Source organism: Nyctibius grandis, chromosome 6, assembly GCF_013368605.1.
Source record: "Nyctibius grandis isolate bNycGra1 chromosome 6, bNycGra1.pri, whole genome shotgun sequence".
NCBI lineage: Eukaryota > Metazoa > Chordata > Aves > Nyctibiiformes > Nyctibiidae > Nyctibius > Nyctibius grandis.
This window is the reverse complement of record NC_090663.1, coordinates 68,549,180-68,567,985: the sequence shown is the minus strand read 5'-3', so window position 1 is coordinate 68,567,985 and position 18,806 is coordinate 68,549,180. Positions and strand designations below refer to the sequence as shown.

The window sequence follows — 18,806 nt, the reverse complement described above, 5'->3', positions numbered from 1 at the left end:
TCACTCCTGCAGAATTTGTCATCTTTGTGTAAGCAAGCAATTACAGCTGCTGCATGGAAATAAAGGACTCCACACAGGAAAAGACTACACTACTCAGACTGAGGTTGCATGGCTAAAGGCAGCAGAAGGTACATACATGGACAAAACCGAAAACCACAGACCAGGGTGGCCTGGGTCAGTTCTCCCTCTGGACACCCCCACAAACTGCAGGCAAGGTGCTCTCCCACACAGACATTAAATGTATAGCACTGATGACCACATAGTCTGGGAGGTGCTTCAGATACCATGCTGCTTTTAAAGTGGTTGCAGGGGGAGGGGGCACTGCAGCCCTACAAAGCTCTGCTTGGGCTGAAAGCTGGAGAAACCCACAAGTGCTACCAGGGGGCTGGCCAGCCATATGCTGACACAGCCTGCTGCCGAAAGCTTCTTCAACATACAAGGGCTGGGGTTTTGTTGTCTGAAAAAAACAGCATTTTGAGAAAACTAGTATTTCAAGGAAACACAGCAAAAAATGTTTTAAAACACCAAAGCATTTGTTAGACAGCTTACAGGGCTTTCATTTGCTTAGCAGGGGATTTGTGACCAACAAGAAACGTCTGTGGACAGTTTTGATACACATTCCCTTTAGAAGTTTGATAACACCTTTTATAGGAGGATCGTAATGGGTCCACTCCGAACGTACGAAGCAGAAATGAACTCTTTGTGGGTTTTTGGAACACCACCTTGGTCCCTGTATAAACCCACCTCCACCTCTCACCTTCCTCTTTTGAAGGGACTTGTCAGGAGTGTCCATGGTTTTCCTCTTCAAGTCCTGCTTCCTCGCACCAGGGAGTTCCTTGGCCTCTGCTCTCTTCTGGTGACTGCCTTTCCCAGGGGGCTGAGGGACTCTTGACAGGAGAGGGAGATGTATTTTCACCATGAGGGACTGAGGGGCGGGGGAGTCCCTCACTGGTGAGGGCAGCTTCTCCCTGACAGGCAAGAGAAGTTTCTCCTTGTGAAAATCCTCTCTGGCCACGACGGCAGGCCTGTGGCTGCTACTCCTGATGGGGGTCGTGCCCTGGCCTTGAGGAAGGGGATGCTCCTGGGCACTGCCAAGCGAAGCGTCTCGCATGAGCTCGGCGTCCAAGAAGGGTTTGGCGTTGGCCTGGTGGGAGCTCTTGTGCTTTCTGTTCTCAGGGGGCTCTTGCAGTGCCGGCTTCAGGTGTTTTCTGTCACTGGATTTTGGCTTCCCTTTCGTTTTGACTTTTGGCTTGTCTCTGGAAGACTGGTCTCTGACCTCAAAAGGACCAGGGTCACTTTCCACCTTCAGGCCTCCCTTGGGCCCCTCGTACACCGAGGCCTTGCCAGGCCTTTTGGTACCCACAGTCTGCCTGGGCGAGGGCTCCTCGGCATGCACAGGAGATTTCTGGCAGTTGTGTTTGGTCGGAAGATGAGCGTTCTCAGGGGCCCTGTCTGCTTGGCCGGAGCTCTTGTGATGAGGCTCCTTCGGCTCAGTGCACTGATGGAAGGAATTGCTGCTGATGCCCTGCCCCTTGCCCTCCTCACGTCCATCCCCATGGGCAATTTCACTGAGACTCTCTGTTGGCACTGCTGGCGGGTTCACCTTGGTTAGCCAGTTGTCGAGCTGCCACTTATTAGAAGTTGGTGGGTCGGGCTGCAGACAAAAAGAGAAAGGAAGGATGCAAGACTGATGCCTTTATGGGCTATTTCCATCCTAGCACAGCTTACGAGAACACAGTAAAATTTCCCCTTACTGTTAAAAGAGCTAGAAAATGAAAGAACATGAGACAGTGGGGATGCTCTAGCATGTGCACATCAATGCTCACTTCAGAAACACAGACCTTGTTTTTGCACAGGATCAGTCAAACGCGTTGCACGGCACTCCTGGATCTCTACTAGCCCTACCTGTCACTTAGTAAGAGACCAGTCTACATGAAAGCTTCATCTTGGTTTGCCACTAACCAACATCATTGCACAATCAGACAACACAAAAAAAAGCAGCAATTGTAAAAACAGATTAGGTGCTGTCCTTGCAACGCTTTTGGAAAGTTATCCGCACACAGAACTGCATTCAAAACGGTGGAGGAGCTGTGCCAGCTATCACATCTCATTGAAGTCTTGACAGGTACGCTACCAAGCTGCTGTGGTTTAACCAAAAGAAAATCATTTACCAAAAAGAAATTGTATGGCTAACACATCAAGTCCAGCCTCTTCCGAGTCCTCTGCCTACACAACCCAACACTTGCTTCCCTCTGGGTCGAGCAAGGCATGAGAAACAACCGAGGTTTGAAAGCCTCTGGAGTCATGATCAGATAACATAATGTGGTTGCTACAAGCCCTGCCTAATCTAACAGTAGTCTGACAAATTACGAGAAAAGCAAACCCAACTAACCCTAAAACAGACAACAGAAGCTGCAAATCAGGGGCATGATTCTCTGGGGCCTGTTCTGAAAATAACACATATGTGTCAGCATCACTCAAATGTGTAGCTCATTATCTGGGCACCATCAGAGCACAGCTGCACTCCTGCCCTCACCGATTCTCCCCAGTCACAACTCTTGCTTCTGAGAAGAGCCACAACTCTTCCTTGGAAAGAGAAAGCCTAGTACACGAAAGACTAATGAATCCCTTCTGCTGTGATTTTCATCTCTACCCAGACTCAACTCGCTGTAGAACATGTCAATAAACATAACATGTCTTCAACTCTGTTTCAGTGAGTCAATCTAGAAACGTGGTTTAAAAAACAGAGTTTGGTTTTACTGTCAGTTTGTAAGTAAAATTAAACCACAAATTCCATTACTCTTCAGATAACACAAATCTGCTTTATTTTCATTAGAATTTTAACTTATTAGCCACTGAAGAGAATTTTTTTTGGTCAAACACTACAAAAACATGGCCAAAAGACTTAGTAAACTTTGGTTTATAACGTAGGCAGCTATCACAGTAGCATACTCTGATCCTTTTCTAGCACTTCTACCATTGGTTATCTTGTTTGTGATCTACACCATTATATGGGTTTTCATTAGGTTTTCCAAACACAAAGGATAGTAAGAGACTTTTTTTAAAAAAAAGGAACTACTGCCTGCAGGTCTTAAAGTCTGTGCTTTTGCATGTGAAGAACTGACTACAAACAAACGGGCCATGTGCACTAACTTGCTCCTTGAGCGTCATGGATGAACAGTTTGCTGAATAAAAAAGGATCAAATGGTCATCGGCGAATAGCTAGGACTTCACTAGAGTGAGAAGGATCTTACAATCTAGTGTTTTCAAGACAAACTAGGCAGGATTTGGTAAAAGAGGAGAAGCATAACATCTGTTTCATTCCAAAGACACCCACATTGCAGAGGGCAAAGTCTGTAGCTGAACTGCTGGAGAGTAAAGTGTATTAGATGTGAGATGAAAAGATATGCCTTCTCAAAGCTTGTTTTCTGCACATAAATTTCTCCCTGTTCACGTGCTTCTAAGGTAAAAGAAAGGAAAGCTAGGGCTGGGGGGGAGAAATAAATTACAAGCTTTCCGGGCTTTGTAAGAGTACCTCAAAACTGTCAGTGGATTGGTTTACACCAGCTGTGGTCTGTAGGATATAACCATGCACTTCGCCCTGGCCTGAGAATGTTTTGCAAGCTGGAGGAACTGTTTGAAACCATGGGATATGAGCACTTCTGCAGCAGATTTTTAAAAAATGCATGGTCTCAATTATGAAACTTTAAGGCACCGAGTTCTGTTTGTCTGCTTTTCCCAATAAAAGCCTCAGAAATGTCAGTGCAGCACTATCCGAGCCAAATTCAACAGAAGCAAGTCTAAGCACATTCCAGCCCTTCCTGCAGGTCTGATCACTTCAGCTGCAATCTGGGAGAAGCTGAATCTGTCACTCACACAGGAGCTGCACGAAGGCAGCTTAATGTATCAGGGTCTCACCCTGAAGCAGCCCATAGCCTCGGCACCCAGAAAAGCTGCATGGGCGGAGGTGGGCCCCAAACACCCCAGACAAGCTGTGCTTCTCATCTGCGCTTTGCTTGTGTCTTTTCAGTGAAGGCACTAATTTCTCCAGGAGTGCTAGACAATGATGCCGAAGGAGAAGGGGGAACACTTCAAGGTTAAGCACATAAGTCTAATTATGCTGTTACTAAGGGTCATTTCATTGACAAACTCTAGAAGGTAAGCAAAGGGCAAGAAAAGTCTGATGATGCAGCAAAGATGTCAAGGGGACACCTGAATGATGACCGTATTTCAGGTCTCCTATCCTGATCGCATTCAGACAGCAGAGAGTCTGAGGAAGGAGGCTGTATTAAGCAGCCTCTACATTTTATTTGCATTCACCTCAGGCGCCGACGCTCTCGGAGGGTCGTTTGCTTCACTGTCACTCGAGTTGCTCTCCGTCTCTGAGTCTGAAGAGCTGTCTGAGTCACTGGTGCTCCCTGACTCCGAGCTGCTGGAATGTGCTGATGCCTCACTCTTGGGCTGGGACTGTAGGGCACTGCAAGGCCACCATGAGATAAAATTAGAAAGCAGCATGGGTGAAGGTTACTTATTACATTGACATGACAGGATTCAAAAATAAAACTGAAACCCCATGTTTTGGCACTGAGCGGAGCACAGAGAAGGCCAAAGGAATACATTGCCATACTCAAAAGATAAAGCACCGGAATAAAAAAACCTCTGGAAATAATAAAACCTTCAACTCCAACCCAGTCAGACAAATACATAAGCAGGACATCACTACTACAATATGAAGCTGCATTTAGCCAACTAAAGTTTAAAAAACAACCAAAACTGGCAAGTGTTTTTCTGAAAGCCCCAACACTCGAAAGAAAAATTTCCAATAAAGGCTAACAAGACAGAAACATGCATTCCAGGATGGCTTTTTTTTTTTTTTTTTTTTTTGTATTCTCCCCCTCAACTTTTCACTTCTTCATCTGTGTTACTTGGTCAAGGTGCCGTAACTGTTTCGTTAACAGCCGTGTCAAGCAGCAGTATTTTCTGCAACACCCTCCCCTACTCAAAAGTGTTTTCCTCCAGCACTGACAATAGGAGTGGATGGAACTGAGGGAGAGCCATGACTTTTATGCACAGCTTCTTTTTGTTTTGAAATGGGCTTATGAAATCAAAATGTTGATGATTTTTTTTTTTTGATTTTTTTTGTCAAAAATATGTCAGTGCTCTCTATAGGAAAAATTCTGGGCTTCTCCACCTTTCTTCCTCTAATGCTGGCATGTGTCTGTTCAGTCTACCTTGAACACTGTTTCTGACATGGCAGGAACTGCTTACAATCAGCTGCCTTATCAAGAGGAGCTGAAACAGCCTCAATGAGTCTACCTAACCCCTTTCTGTTCTTTACCCACTTGGCTGTTTTGTGCTTCCTTCTGAACTAAACCTGGCCTCCACCTCACCCATCACTACTACAACTGAAAATCCCATCAGCTCCAGTGTGATCTACATATACACTGGTGGAGGGGAAGAGGAGAAAAGAAGGGAACAGTTGGGGAAATACAATTCTGGTTCATAGGCAATATCTAGCATGCCTGGATCATTAATTTCTAATTGGAACTTTCCATAAAACCCCACACAACTAAAGCCAATTTTCAACAGCAGGTTCAGGCAGCTAGAAACCAAATCCTGCATCTACAAGAGAAACCAGGAACCCTTACCCATCTACCCCATAGACAAAATTTAGTTTTGTTTTTCCTCCTTATTTGGTCTAGCTAGTAGTTTGGGAACAAACCTGTACCTTGGAGGAGCAAGTGAGGAAGGTGGCTTTTCAACAACCTGTTTTGTCCACAAAAACAAAGAGGAGAGGGGGAGGAAAGGTTAGCTTAAGGAACTCAGAACAACGCAACAAGTCGTGATGATTTAAAGGGATGTCTGTGTGCCTAGTGTATAAAACATCTAAAACTGACTTGGTCGTCACCACTCTCTTCACTATCACTGAGCTGCAGGTCGTCCTGGAGGATTCTGAAAGACAACCAGAAGATAAATATCAGCCAAGGCAGACACATTTTCAAGCAGCAGACACTGCAAAAGATTTGGTTTGCACTTGCCAAAACAAACCAACCTCCCACATCCTTTCTGAACATTCAGCATGCTCGATCTGCTAAACCCTGTCACGACCTGAATGATAAAATGATAACACATAACCTAGGCATTTTACTGTGCTTTCCAACTGATCTCAGGACATTTTGCAATGGAGGTCAGTATCACTGGCTGCCATCTACAGACAACAAAGTTCTGCAAGGGTAATGGCTCCTCAACAAGGGTTACCTAGCACACTAATACAGCAGGGCAGGGTGGAAGAAGTCTGATCCTTGTACAGCAAGAGTCTAGCACGCTATTAGTCTGCATTGGCTCCCCAAGGGGCAGAAAGCATTGTCTTTGCACCAGAAGCTGTGCATGTTCACACTCTCTGCTCTTGGGTGCTGCAAGTATTTCTTCAGTCACAGGGGCTGTGACTGAAGCCCATTTTTGCTGCTGAAGTCTCCAATCACACTTATGTAAGTAAATGCTGAGGTCAAGCCTATCTCCTATTTCTTCTCTACACAAAGAACTTCATGCTCCTGCATATCTCAGCGGTAACCGTAACATCGAGCAGTTCAGATACTCAAAGCAGTTTACAGGTGCGAGGCATAAACTCTTGTTTTACTATTGCTAGAGTAGAGAGCAGGTTGCCTGCAAATGTTTCCAAAAGCATAATTTAGTCCTCTGCCTGCAGGTGATAACTACTGCTTGCAATTTTAATGCATTACTGAGCTCCTCAAAAGGCTGGAGGGGAAGGATTTGTGGGGAGGGACCCAAAGTTCTCAAAAATTGTTATCTTCCTCTTTGGCAATCACACAGGCATCCCAAAAGGTGTTGGAAAACAGAGAGGCAAAACTCTTGCTATTCAAAAGTATAGTGATTCAAATCTTGAAACTAGCTAGAGACAGACTCCTCAACCCAGAGAATTACACAAGTGTCATTCCAAAAATGGATAAAATGCTTGGGATCTAAGACAGGGATTTTAATCAGTCAGGTCAAAACTCGGTTTATTTCAGCCTCCTTTCAAACTAAGGGGTCTCTGCGAGAAATTTTTCTTATGCCCAAATAAGAAAAATAAGCCTCCAACCCCTCATGACAACATATTTCATAGCAAGAAAACAAGTATGAAAGATCCCCAGTGAACTCCATCACCTTGGAAAAGTGGGGAGAAAGTTAGGGTTCCTGACACTTGTTAGGAAAAGGAAAACTACACAAACCTTTACACTCTTTCAAGCCTTCATGTCAAATTATGAACAAAGCGAAAAAGATTTACGGCTTTTTGGGTCACCTCTAATGACCCTGAGCAGTTTGCTTTTATGATTCTGTGACAATAGAGGAGTAAAAACCTTGAATAAAAAAGTGATTCCCTTATTTAAACACTACCCCCACTAACTAGACAAATTATTTTACAGTCACACCAAAGCAGCTGACATGCATGGAGATACTTTCATTGAAATATGACCATGTTTACTGCCGAAGCTGGCCATGGTCTCATAAGGAACAACAATTCCACAAACCAGAAGTGATGAATCTGCTGTTGTCCACAGAGCAGGACAGCATAAAGAAACCTCAAAGGTCTCCTGTGTCTACCAGCACAGAGCCAACCCCTCCCATACAGGTGACACCTCCTGCAAAGGTACTGACCCCAGTCTCAGAGTACCTCTCACTGATGCAAAAGAGGCTCTCAGCGCCCCAAGGGCTCTGTCTGATTACACTCACGAAGACCTATGTGCTTTCTTTGTTCAGCATTTTGACTTTGCCATACCCGTGACTATGCTCCTTCATCTCCCAGCCTCCACTACCTCATTTCCTCACACACCTTCTCAGTGGAAATCACCTCTTGCCTCTTCTTTTAGCATAAACACTGAAGGGAAGCGCTATGAGACACCACCTTGGAAAACGAGGCCCCTGAATTTCCTACAGAAGGCAAAAGGCATTCAGTCTGCAGCAATCCTGCACGCGCCAACTTCGTATGTGGGCTAGAGCCAAAGCTCGCTGCCAGTCCGCTGAGACACAAAGAGGAAAAAAAGAACAGCAACAATACAGCCACTTCTGGGCAGTTTTGCCAAATGTCCACTAGCATCTCAATTAATTCTTTTTATTTTTTTTCTAACTTGTTAGGGGAAATTGTACTTCAAAGGTGATAATGAACAAGCTTCCAGGGATGCTAAAAAGTTCTTAAAGTGTTTCCACTTTTTTGTTTTGCTTTAAGAATTGTGGACTACAGATGCATTTCCTCTAGAGGTAAGACAATAATGCAAAGAAACACTAGCTAGATCTTCTTTTAGATCTGATTTAACTGTTTGTAATAAAAAGGACTGCCTTTTTCAACTGAGCTGCTGGTAAATGAAATGCATCAGCATAAAAGAACATTGCAACTACTTAAATTCAATTTAGGATCAAGGAAGAACACTAAAACTTCAAATGAGTCATACTTCTGCAAGGATAGACAAAGCCGGTTTCCCCAAAGGGTTTCAACAAATTGTTACATAGCCTAGTTAAAGCAAATAAATCTGCCTTAATAATTTTAATGCTTTCATTAGCTCAGGAGTTAATAGATGCCAAGTTTTCATTTGCAGGACCTGTTCATTTGCAGCTTATATACACACCATCAATCTCTCTGTAAAGCTGTTTAAAAAGAGCTCTTTTAGCAAGAGAAGCAGCATTAAAATTAATATCGCTTGTCAAACAACCCTACTGAAAGCATAGGCTGGTCCCTCTCTGCGAGCCAAGTTAAAGATGCATCACCAAGAACGAGATTGGCATCTCCCCCTTTAAAAGGGGGACTATGTCCATTCCAGTGCAACCAGGTGCTAACTTTGGGGCTGTATTCAAGAATGAAAGCCATCTGGGAAACCCTTGCATGCTCTGTAAAGCTGAATGCTTTATTTGGGCACACAGATGCACTGGGATTTCAACCTCTAATTAAGCAGCACAAACGCTGTTTGTTTTCAGCCAGCTACGCTTTGTAACGTGAACTACTCTAGGCAGCTGAACTTTCAGACAGTCACATGCACTTTGAACAGCAAAGAAAGCAAGCCCTGTTGTGCAAATGAAAACAAAAACAAAACAAAAAAAGAAGGGATGCATCAGTTCAAGAGAAAGATGCACAGGAAGTCCTTGGGTAAATCTCACTTGGCTCCATTTTGGACATAAACCTAAGCCACCCTGTTCTTCCCGCTTCAACCGGCCTTTGTCCCTGGTACATAAGCGTTGGCTCTGAAGTGCCCGCAAGGGCACTAAGCAGAGAGGGGATGTTGGCTACGGACAGAGCTATGTACCATGCCAGCTTTACAATTCTGGACCTTGGGGTTAAGAAAGGAATATTTTCAGATTCTTGTCTACAGTAAAAGTCTCTCTCTGCCACCTGGACAACTGACTAAAGTACTAGAGGGATTTTTACAAGCAGCTGAGAAGAGCTGAAATAAAGGTGATGGTGGTAGGGTAGCTGAGGAGGAAGGCAGAGCCTGGAGCAGTTGAAACTAATATTTTTAATAGTGCAACTAAAATGTCCAGAAATCATTCAGGAGGAGCAAGCTGGGGTGGAAGATGGAGGAGCAAAATAACGAATGGATTATGGGAGTAGCTGACTGCTCAGCAAGATACTATCCCACACTCTGAGCCAGCCAAGGGCTCCTTTGCATGATGCTGGAACAGTATGAAATAGGTTGTTTTACAGATCTTACAGAGCTTGAGTGCAAAATTCTACAATCTCAACCAAGATGGAGAGATGCTCTTCCTCTTACTTGTGACTAGCCCAGTTTTGGTTTGGTTTTGTTTGTTTTTTTGGGTTTTGTTGTTGGTTTTTGTTGTTTTTTTTTTTTTAATTAAACTGTTCATGATAAAGAAAAGGAAAACAAATGGAGTAAGCTTTGTAGTCTGTAGTTTGCAGCCTTCCATGGAACAACCTACCACAGAGTAACATGAGATCTTTATATATCACATGAACTGACAGGCATTTAATGGTTCAGCAATTGCCTTGCACACAGACCTCTCAGCCTTCCAGACATTGAAAGATTTCTATTTGTTACTTGGGGCTCAGAACCCATCAATGCTGCCATCTGGCCAGGTTAATCCTGAAAGACTAACATCAGCCCACACAAAACGACTTTCAAGTAATTTCTGTAATTAGCCTAATTAATAGATAACTACTTTCACCTACAAGGACAGTAGCAAGTTATTTTATCCACCAACTTAAAATTTTCTGTTGGAGCAATTCATTTATTAGTTGGCACTCCTTCCTAGCCTTATAAAACTTTTGTAGTGATTATGCATAAACATCTTAGACTGAGACTCAAATTCTAAGCAGCTTTCTTCTGAGATAAAAGATAACATGATAGGAAAAAGAAGAAATATATAAAGAAAAGTAGAAATACAGAAATACTATTAAAAAAGGCTATAGAAATTTCCTCTTCATCCCCCTTTACAACTAGCTAACATTATTAGAATATAAATTGAGGTTTTTAGAAAGTCCACATGAAAGTTTTTTTGCTTGATTGATTGGTTTTTTAAAATAAAAATAAAATTAAGACAACACTTCTTAGAAGACTTTTCCTTGGGCAACTGCAGAAAGTTATACCGTATGATTGCTGTAAAATTCCACCCCTACTTTTCAGGTTTCATAGCTGTAGCTTTACTAGCCCTCACAGGCTTCAAAACAATACGCAGAATAGATCAGATTCAGTTTGTACCCCTTATAATTTATGTCAGCTGAATGCATTATTAGTAGTTTGAATAGCACTAAGTGTGACAAGATGTTAAGTAGCCACAGATTAAAAGAGTGAAAAAAAACCTTCGATCTGGTACATTAATAGTTGTGGCTTTTTTCTCGAGTTTTGTTTTGTTTTTAACACAGTCATCATAATCATGAAACAGTAATACTTCTGTTGGTGAAAATTCCCTGCATTTGGATTTTCTGAGAAAAATCAGACTGATAAAACCTTAATCTTCAGAGTCATCAAGTAAACCAAATTTTAATTCATTCTAGGTTCTTTTAAGTAACTGCACAGTAGAGATGGGAACTGAGTCTGGTTACTTACGATGCTTTTGGTTGAGAACTAGGCAACGTTTTTGAAGGTGCATCATACTGTTCTGTAAATCAAAAACAAACTGGTTGGTTTTATTTGCTTCACTTGTAGTGTATTTTACCCTATGGTCTCTGAGCATCAGACTAGAAAGCCACTTTCTTCCAGGATGTAATTGTTTGCCATTGTGATTAATTCATCACGCCAAATGGGGTTTCTTAATGAAATAGTTTGTTCGCTGCTGAACTGCCACCTTAATTTCTAGGTAACGAATGCACACAATCTCTTAAGCATTTTCTAAATTCATCACTGTTCAACAAAGCACAGGAAATCATGCTCCTTAATCAATGTAAACATTTGATGTTCTCCTCAACTGTAACACACAACACACAAAACTATCTGTCAATACACACATAACAGTCTTGTCTTTGGATTCCTACTTACTCTGATTCTGTGTTACAGATCCAACATGCTGTGATTCCTAGGAAAAAAGGACAAAGTGGAAATTGAGAATAAAATAAACAGTTCTCTCTTAATAGCAGCATATCAATGATTTGTTTTCCATGTTACTTACTGTACTAAATACTTTGACTAACTTGTCAAAGTATGACTTTGAAATGTCCAATAGTCTAAGCTGGTCTTTTTTTACGCATTTTTGAAGAAATATTAAAAAAAAATTATAAGAGCTGCCAAACCCTTCTGTTTAACACAGTCAGCAAATATTTTTTGTTGACAATAAAGATAAAACGCTTTTTTGTGCTGCAACAGAGATGAGATGCTTAAAATGTTTCTGAAAAGCAGTCACATTTGAAGCCCATGATTATAACAAATGTGTAAGTCATTGAAACATTATTAATTCATCCCCCCTCTGGCTCAAACATCTTACAACTCTAAAAATACAAAGCTTGCTTTAAAAAATGAAAAGAGGAAAGATAATTACACTACCATATAGCCCACCCAAAAACAATTACTCAGAGGCACAATCTGATCTAATTCTCAGTAAAATGATGCATTGCAAGCAGCTGTTATACAACTCAGGATCCACTGTGCTTTTATTTATCTGACAACTTCTAAAGATAATCTCTCCTAACAGCTTTTATCTATGAAAGGGGGACAAAATCAGATGAAAACACATGCAAGAGCCAGAAAGCTCTCTTCTAATTTATCAAAAGCCCTGGCGAAAAAAGGGTGTTTTACCTTTGTTGGGAACGGAAATTTGGAACGCTCTGCTGTACTAGGCGTACGAATAGCTGTCAGGGGAGGTGGCCATGAATGGGTCATTTCCTGGAAAGAGATTGAGAGAAGCAGCTTACAGTATTTTTTCTGATACACGCAGGTGAAGTTTTACGCTTAAAAGATTCACATGGATCTAACAAAAACATCCTTGTTGACCCGACTGTAGACCTGAAAGGCAGTATGCGGTATTGCAGCGAGAAGCCCTCCTTTGAGCGCAGCAGCCAGACCATGGTGAGAACTTGCTCCTTTTCTGCAAGCATACTTGCATTGCCCAAGAAACAGCAATCTCAGTGACGCTTGTGGAGAGTTAAGTACTTAGTGTGTTTGCAGAATTAGGCCCCAGCCTTACAGCTATCACAGTTAATAAAGGGAAAAATAAATAAAACCTGTACATGACTAGTTCTGGGGTTTTTCAAAGCGCAGGACTTTCCTATTACAGAAGTTCTTATATCCCTTTACAGCAACAACACTCCGAAAGGTTTTTCACAACTCGAGGAGGTCAGCCAGCGAGCTCTGACTGCCAGCCATTCCCCATGCTATTCTGCCTGAAACACTGGCTTTTGCTCTGACCAACCGAGGCATCTTTGATGCAGCGCTCTGGGACGTGGTTTCAAACCAAAGAAAAAGACCACCCCATGCCTTTAGGAATCCTTTTGCCCTGTTCCCCTGCCCTTACTCTCACCCACCATCGCTACCAGGTATCAGCTTCTTGGGCTCAGCCAAGGTCCAGGTGAAAGCAGAGCACAAACACCACGGCCATGGGATAGGACTCGGCAGGCAAGATCATCCTCCAACCTGCCTCTTCTGGCACCACAGCCAGGCTCAGACGAGCGTGCTAAAGCCTTGGCTTGCGCTGCAATGAATACAGATGAAAAGCCTAGCACAGACAAGGGCCTTTGCCTTGAACATATGCTAAAATACTTTAATGGAGGTTAATCTAGGCGAGGCCTTTGGGAAAGTTGGGGCTCAGAAATTCAAAACCACCTTGTTGAAATCACACAAGACAGACTTTTCTTGGTTCCTGATCCTCAAGTTTTAAATCCTGAACAGCATAATAGTCGCCCCAAGAAGCGAGTGAATTCGCATGGCCTGCCACTCTCACTGCCTTTCCAGAAATAGTTATCTTAGGATTTCCCCCGCAGCCCAACATCACTTCTGTACTCAAGGTGTGCACCCACCATCCCCATCCAGAGTGGCTGTCATCACAACCGTTTCCCTGCCAACCTCCTGAAGAAAGCAGCATGCAGAGTAACACAATACTAGCGCCTTGCTCAGCTCAGAAAGTTAGAAGTTATGTTAATGCTGAACACATCTCGTGATGAGCATGCACTACACGCAGTTTGCTCAGGGGCTTAAAAGAAATTAATGAGGAACACGTCAGTGCAAAGTACATTTTTGTACTTTTGACACCAAATAGACTGAAGTGTGAAAATCCCTACTGTGTCATAATTTACAAGTGCCATTTTTTCATCAAGGCACAAATGTGAAAGTTCAGAAGTGTCCCTAGTTTGCTTATCTATTAGGAATAACGTGAAATGCAAAGATCTACAAGGAATTAAACCACATTGCTGCCTTTGGCTCTATAAGCAGGGATCAGAGCAATCTACAGGGGTTTCTGTGCAAGAACTAGAAGCAGCCTACAACTAACGTGGATAACTATTTGATCCTATAGTTATCGCCCTTGCCTTCTCCTTTCTCCCCTCCCACTGTTCGGTTCATTGCTTACTTCACTCACTAGCTGTGCAATCTTTCAATAGATGATAAAACTCCTCAATATACTGCACTACACCTCTTCATGTATTTGTACGTGCTTCCCCGTGGTTGCTACAAAAACAGTGTTATGCATTACTAAAAGGCAAGAAAGCAAGATGTCTCGTGGAACATGAAAGGATGCAGTACTTCCAGGTGGAGTACTCATGCTGCAACATCAACCAGCACACAGCAGCTAGTGAGCACCTGTGCACAACTACCTTTCAGCTAAAATGTTGCCCTAACAACAGCTTCTTGAGAGCAATAAAGGCATCAGGATTTTGCAATGTGAAGCAACAGTGAGGGAAATGAATCACAGAAACCAAACACCTCCATTAGGACTTCAGTGTCTCATAATAATATTTGACATCAAGAAGCTGTCTTCTCAATATCAGCATGACCGGCTTGCAGATCACAGTGCATTTTTATACCGTGCACAGTGAATGGGTGACACATACTCAGACCCAGTTACTGAGCGTCTGTGCACTGATCACAGAGACAGCCCTAACACAAGGTTACAGAGATAGTTTTGCATCAGAGCTGGCTTAGCTTTGCACGAATGGACTAGAATCACAGTGAAGGAGAAGCAGCCCAGCAGCAGTGCCATGCACAGGCAGGTAGGAAGGATGCCAGGTGCATGCTCCCGTTCAGTGCCACGCTGCTGGGGCTGGCAGCACATCCAGCACCTTTGGAGGAAGCGCGGTCAGTAATGGCAACACCCCGAGACTCGATGAAGGAGCAGTTCTGGCTGTTTCAGATGACTTGTCAGTCTTGCTCCTGGACTGCACCAGGCTGTATTACAGTTACATACTCATAAAAAGACTGGTCTTACAACTCTAGCTGTAACCAAAGCTGACTTTCATCCTCTCCACAGTGTACCCCAAAACACACTTTTCGTGAATGCAGCATCCACTGACAGAACAGCAGCAGAGCAATTTTTTTTCCCCCCACACTACTGTAATGCATGCAAAATACAAGCAAACACAGGGATCTATTATTTAAGTGCACATACCCTCAAAATTTCTTCAATGGAGTGGACATCACCGGGGAAGGTTTGCTGCAACAAAAAAGAGGGAAGCAGCATGAGTTTGTTTTGTTTTTACCAACGGACATAAGACAAACATGCACTCATCAAACATTTGCTTATCAACGGTTCTATAAATTTCATGGAAGTCCATTAATAATAAAATGCTAATAAGAATTAAAAGCTCATCAGTAGGGCAGTTAATAATGCACTTCTACAAAGCCTGTTGTTGTCAAGTCTTTAGTAGAAGATACATTCTAAGAAAGATGAGAAAGAAGGAAGGTGTCTCCAAACAGCATCTCTTGAGAAAATCACATAAAGAAAAACAGAGCTCATGAAACAATGGTGCTCGTTCAGCTGACAAGATTCCTCTTATTTCATGACTTGCGTTCTTCGATGCACTCATGTGCACTCATCAGAAAAAAGAAGCCAGCATAAAGTCCTAAGCTTGGAGAAGGCAAAGTAGAGGTGGTTTTAACTGGAGGAATCACACACCTGGCCCTTGAATGCCAGCTCTTGGACTCATGGAAACATCAATTGCCATTAAAAAATAGAAAAGCAACACAATTGTAACTTGTGTAGTTCAGAATAACACCTTGAACGAACCGCCGGGTCGGAACAACATGGTGATTTCTGGAAAAGCCTGCAGATGACCTGGATCTGGACAGAGAGACTGTCTCTTTACCTCCCCCACGCGTTTGGCTGGAGCCCAGGCAGTGACCACCACATGCCTGCCTGTCAGGGTCCTGGGCTCCCCAACGCAAGTGTGGCGAGGACCTCTGAAGGGAGGCCAGCTCCCTGGTGGTGCCCTGGCACTCCACCAACACCACCTGAAGAGGACCAGGAAATAGTCGTGGCAGCGCCTGCAGCTGCCTTTGAGCAGGCTCACGAGCCCAGGCACAACAAAGCTCTGGGGAAGAGTACAAAGCAAAAGCGATGCTAACATTCACCAGTTACATAACAAACAGCAGACATTGCAGCTTGTGCAAACACATAAATCTGCTTTTAATGTATCGGCAAAATCATTTAGCAGCTCCTGGCCAGACACGCCCCCCTCCCCTGCACACGCGCGACACCATCAGCAGCAGCATCGGTACTGCTGGGCAAGGCAGGAGCTGGGACAAGCGCAGCAAACGCCTCCTGCTCTTCAGGCACGTGGGGACGAGGGTAACTGCACAGCCAGGGCGAGCGGTGGTGCACCCTGACAGAGCCTACCTGCCCCATGCCCAGCAGGAGAGGATGCAGCAGCAGTGCCCTCCTTCCAGTGCCGCCGGCAGCACTAGGTGCTGGGGATGCTCTAGAGCAGGACCCGTGCTGCTTCCACACACTGACCCACTGCCTGGCCATGGGGAACATCATTTCACTTCAATAGATCAGCTTCTCATCTACTAGCAAGGCATGTGTTTTGAAAGTACCTGTCATTTACACATCCTTTCCTAACTGAGATCATTAAAGGAAACAGAAATGAAAAACAACCAAAGAGCTGAGTATTATAATGAGTGAAGTGCATCCAAGACCAGCTTCTTGCCTATAAACCAGAGATTCAGTGGAAATGTCCAGCATAATTGCTGAAAGGGAAAGGCCAGAAAGACATTCCTCGTGTTAAAGGAAGAGGGTAGTGAGCTATAGTGCGTGATCAGAAGGATCTTCCCCAGAACAAGATAAACAGCAAAGCAAGCAAACACTTTATTACAGTCAAAAAGCACCATCCTTAGCACTGTCACAGAAAGGTCACTCATTTGTTTCCCATATGCTGCATTATTTACATTGGAGGGAGAAGAGAAGCTGAGGAATCTCTTTTCCCTGCAACCTCATTTGTCTGTGTCTACATAAAGCTCTCATCGAGGCAGTGCTCATTTGACAAAGATTCGACTTATCTTCAGAAAATCACGCACTGATAGCTGCTTCTGACCTTACTCACCCTGAGAGAAACGGAAGCTGAGGCACAGCCAGATGAGTCACACAAATGAAAGCAAGGGGCTGGGATCTAGCAAGGCTTGCAAAAGCATCCCACAGCAGGCAGTAGGAGGGGAGAGGGAGAGCAAACAGCAGGGAACTTCTACCACGTGGCAAGAGATTGGGATGCTTCATAACTCAGAGTGCCAAAAAGGGATCCCTCTCTTCCTCTTACCAGCAAGTTAACCTGCTAGCTCAACCACGTAATTTACTCCTTAATGTAATAAGCAGTGAACAGCAGACACAGAAATTTGCATCCTGCTGTACAGAAAAGCAGCGTTCAATCAACAGATTGCTTCAGAAAGCTCCTGAGATATCCCATGAGAGCACCACAGTAAAAACCCATCCTACAAAACAGATAAGGAATCAAGATCCTGCCTGGATGAAGTATTAAAAAACTCTCTCTACAATGGATCCATTGCAACAAATCAAAATCAGTTTGCTTCTCCCATTCCAGAAACTTAAGTTTTATGAAGTGATAACTGATGACAAAGGTGAAATTCAATTAACCTGAGGATCAGAGAATATCTGCAACAGTCAGTTTGGATCTCTCTTGTCTTTGCCAAACAACTCATACCCCTTTCTGACGTTCTTTCAGCCTGAAGAGGCTTTGAAATTGATACAGGTTTGCATACAGAGTATTTATAGTGCAATTGTCAGGAAGATTTATCATAACCCCAAAGGGTTCAGTGACTGTCTGCTGTTCTTCACAGGTCTGGTGGCTTAGCAGAAACCACTTTCTTCTTCGTGGTACAAAATTTAAAGGAAAGCAAACACATGACACTGAACAAGTACTGCAGAAGTCTGCATCGGCAGCACAAGGACCTCTATTTTTTGTGTTTGTTTTTGTTTTGGTTTGTTTTTTTCAAGATAAGAGAGGTTTAAGTACGTGCCCCCAAAATATGTACAGCTCTGGAGATAGAGAACATAAGATACCAGGGATGCTCAGGATTGCTTTAGTCTGTGGCTAGCAGTTTACTCCCAGAGCCACTAAGTTAGGACATGCTAGGAAGCCCATGCCCCTGCTGGAGTCTTTGCCTGAAGAGCACAGATTTTCAGGCATCTTTAACCTCTGTTCTGCCATGCTGCTGCACCCTAAGACTGGAAAACTGAATGACACTTTCACCAGCAAACAAAGCTGCTGCCCACAAATGGACTTGCAACACCCATATCAAATACATGGTGAAATGTTTGCTCCAGAGATTAAAATCACAGACTGTTCGGGATACGCATAGAAAATTTGTTTTCAGTGCCAAAACCACAACAAAGCTGGTCGGATCCATTTGACTGCACTGGGGAACCCTCCTGTCTCTCAGCTAGGACTGTGGCTGTCACTTCTACCGTGAGGTCACAGCCTGTCGCAGTCCCTGTGCCCCAAACCTGCTGGCCCTGGGAAGGGCAGGCACACACCCTTGCACTCCGTCCCGGCTGCAGTGTCCGAGGACTCCTCATCCTTTACAAAGCTATGCATCCAGTGCCTGAAGGAGCTGGGCTTTTCTGCATGCTGAGTAATTTTTTTGCCTATTTTTGTTTTTTCCTTCAAGTCACATCTCAGCTGTGTTTCAGCCTGTAAACTACCATTAAACCATAACTACCACCCAGCAGCAAGGGCAGTCCTTGCCAGTTTTAAGAGAAGAGTTTAGGGAAAAGGAGAAATACAATGTTGCTTGAAGAAGAGTTAAAAAGCCCTAAAGCCAAAGAAATCACTGAAATGAGATCAGCTCCACTGAGGACTGTGGGTGTAGAAGATCAAGTATTACGTGTTACTGTCTACCCCCGCTAGCAGTTTTACAGCCTTTACAGGG

At 43.6% G+C, this 18,806-nt stretch overlaps 1 protein-coding gene across 3 annotated transcripts in view; it reads right to left on the bottom strand.

Moving 5' to 3' along the window:
• AFF1 (ALF transcription elongation factor 1) overlaps positions 1-18,806 on the bottom strand; it is a 123,311-nt gene that overhangs the window by 21,671 nt on the left and 82,834 nt on the right. For all 3 annotated transcript variants that reach the window (XM_068402819.1, XM_068402822.1, XM_068402820.1), the window contains 8 exons: positions 15,034-15,078; positions 12,234-12,320; positions 11,481-11,517; positions 11,052-11,103; positions 5,898-5,952; positions 5,729-5,766; positions 4,321-4,477; positions 758-1,654 (listed from right to left, as the gene is read on the bottom strand). In XM_068402819.1, the coding sequence (XP_068258920.1) occupies positions 758-1,654; positions 4,321-4,477; positions 5,729-5,766; positions 5,898-5,952; positions 11,052-11,103; positions 11,481-11,517; positions 12,234-12,320; positions 15,034-15,078 (1,368 nt within the window). The remainder of the gene's footprint in view (positions 1-757; positions 1,655-4,320; positions 4,478-5,728; positions 5,767-5,897; positions 5,953-11,051; positions 11,104-11,480; positions 11,518-12,233; positions 12,321-15,033; positions 15,079-18,806) is intronic.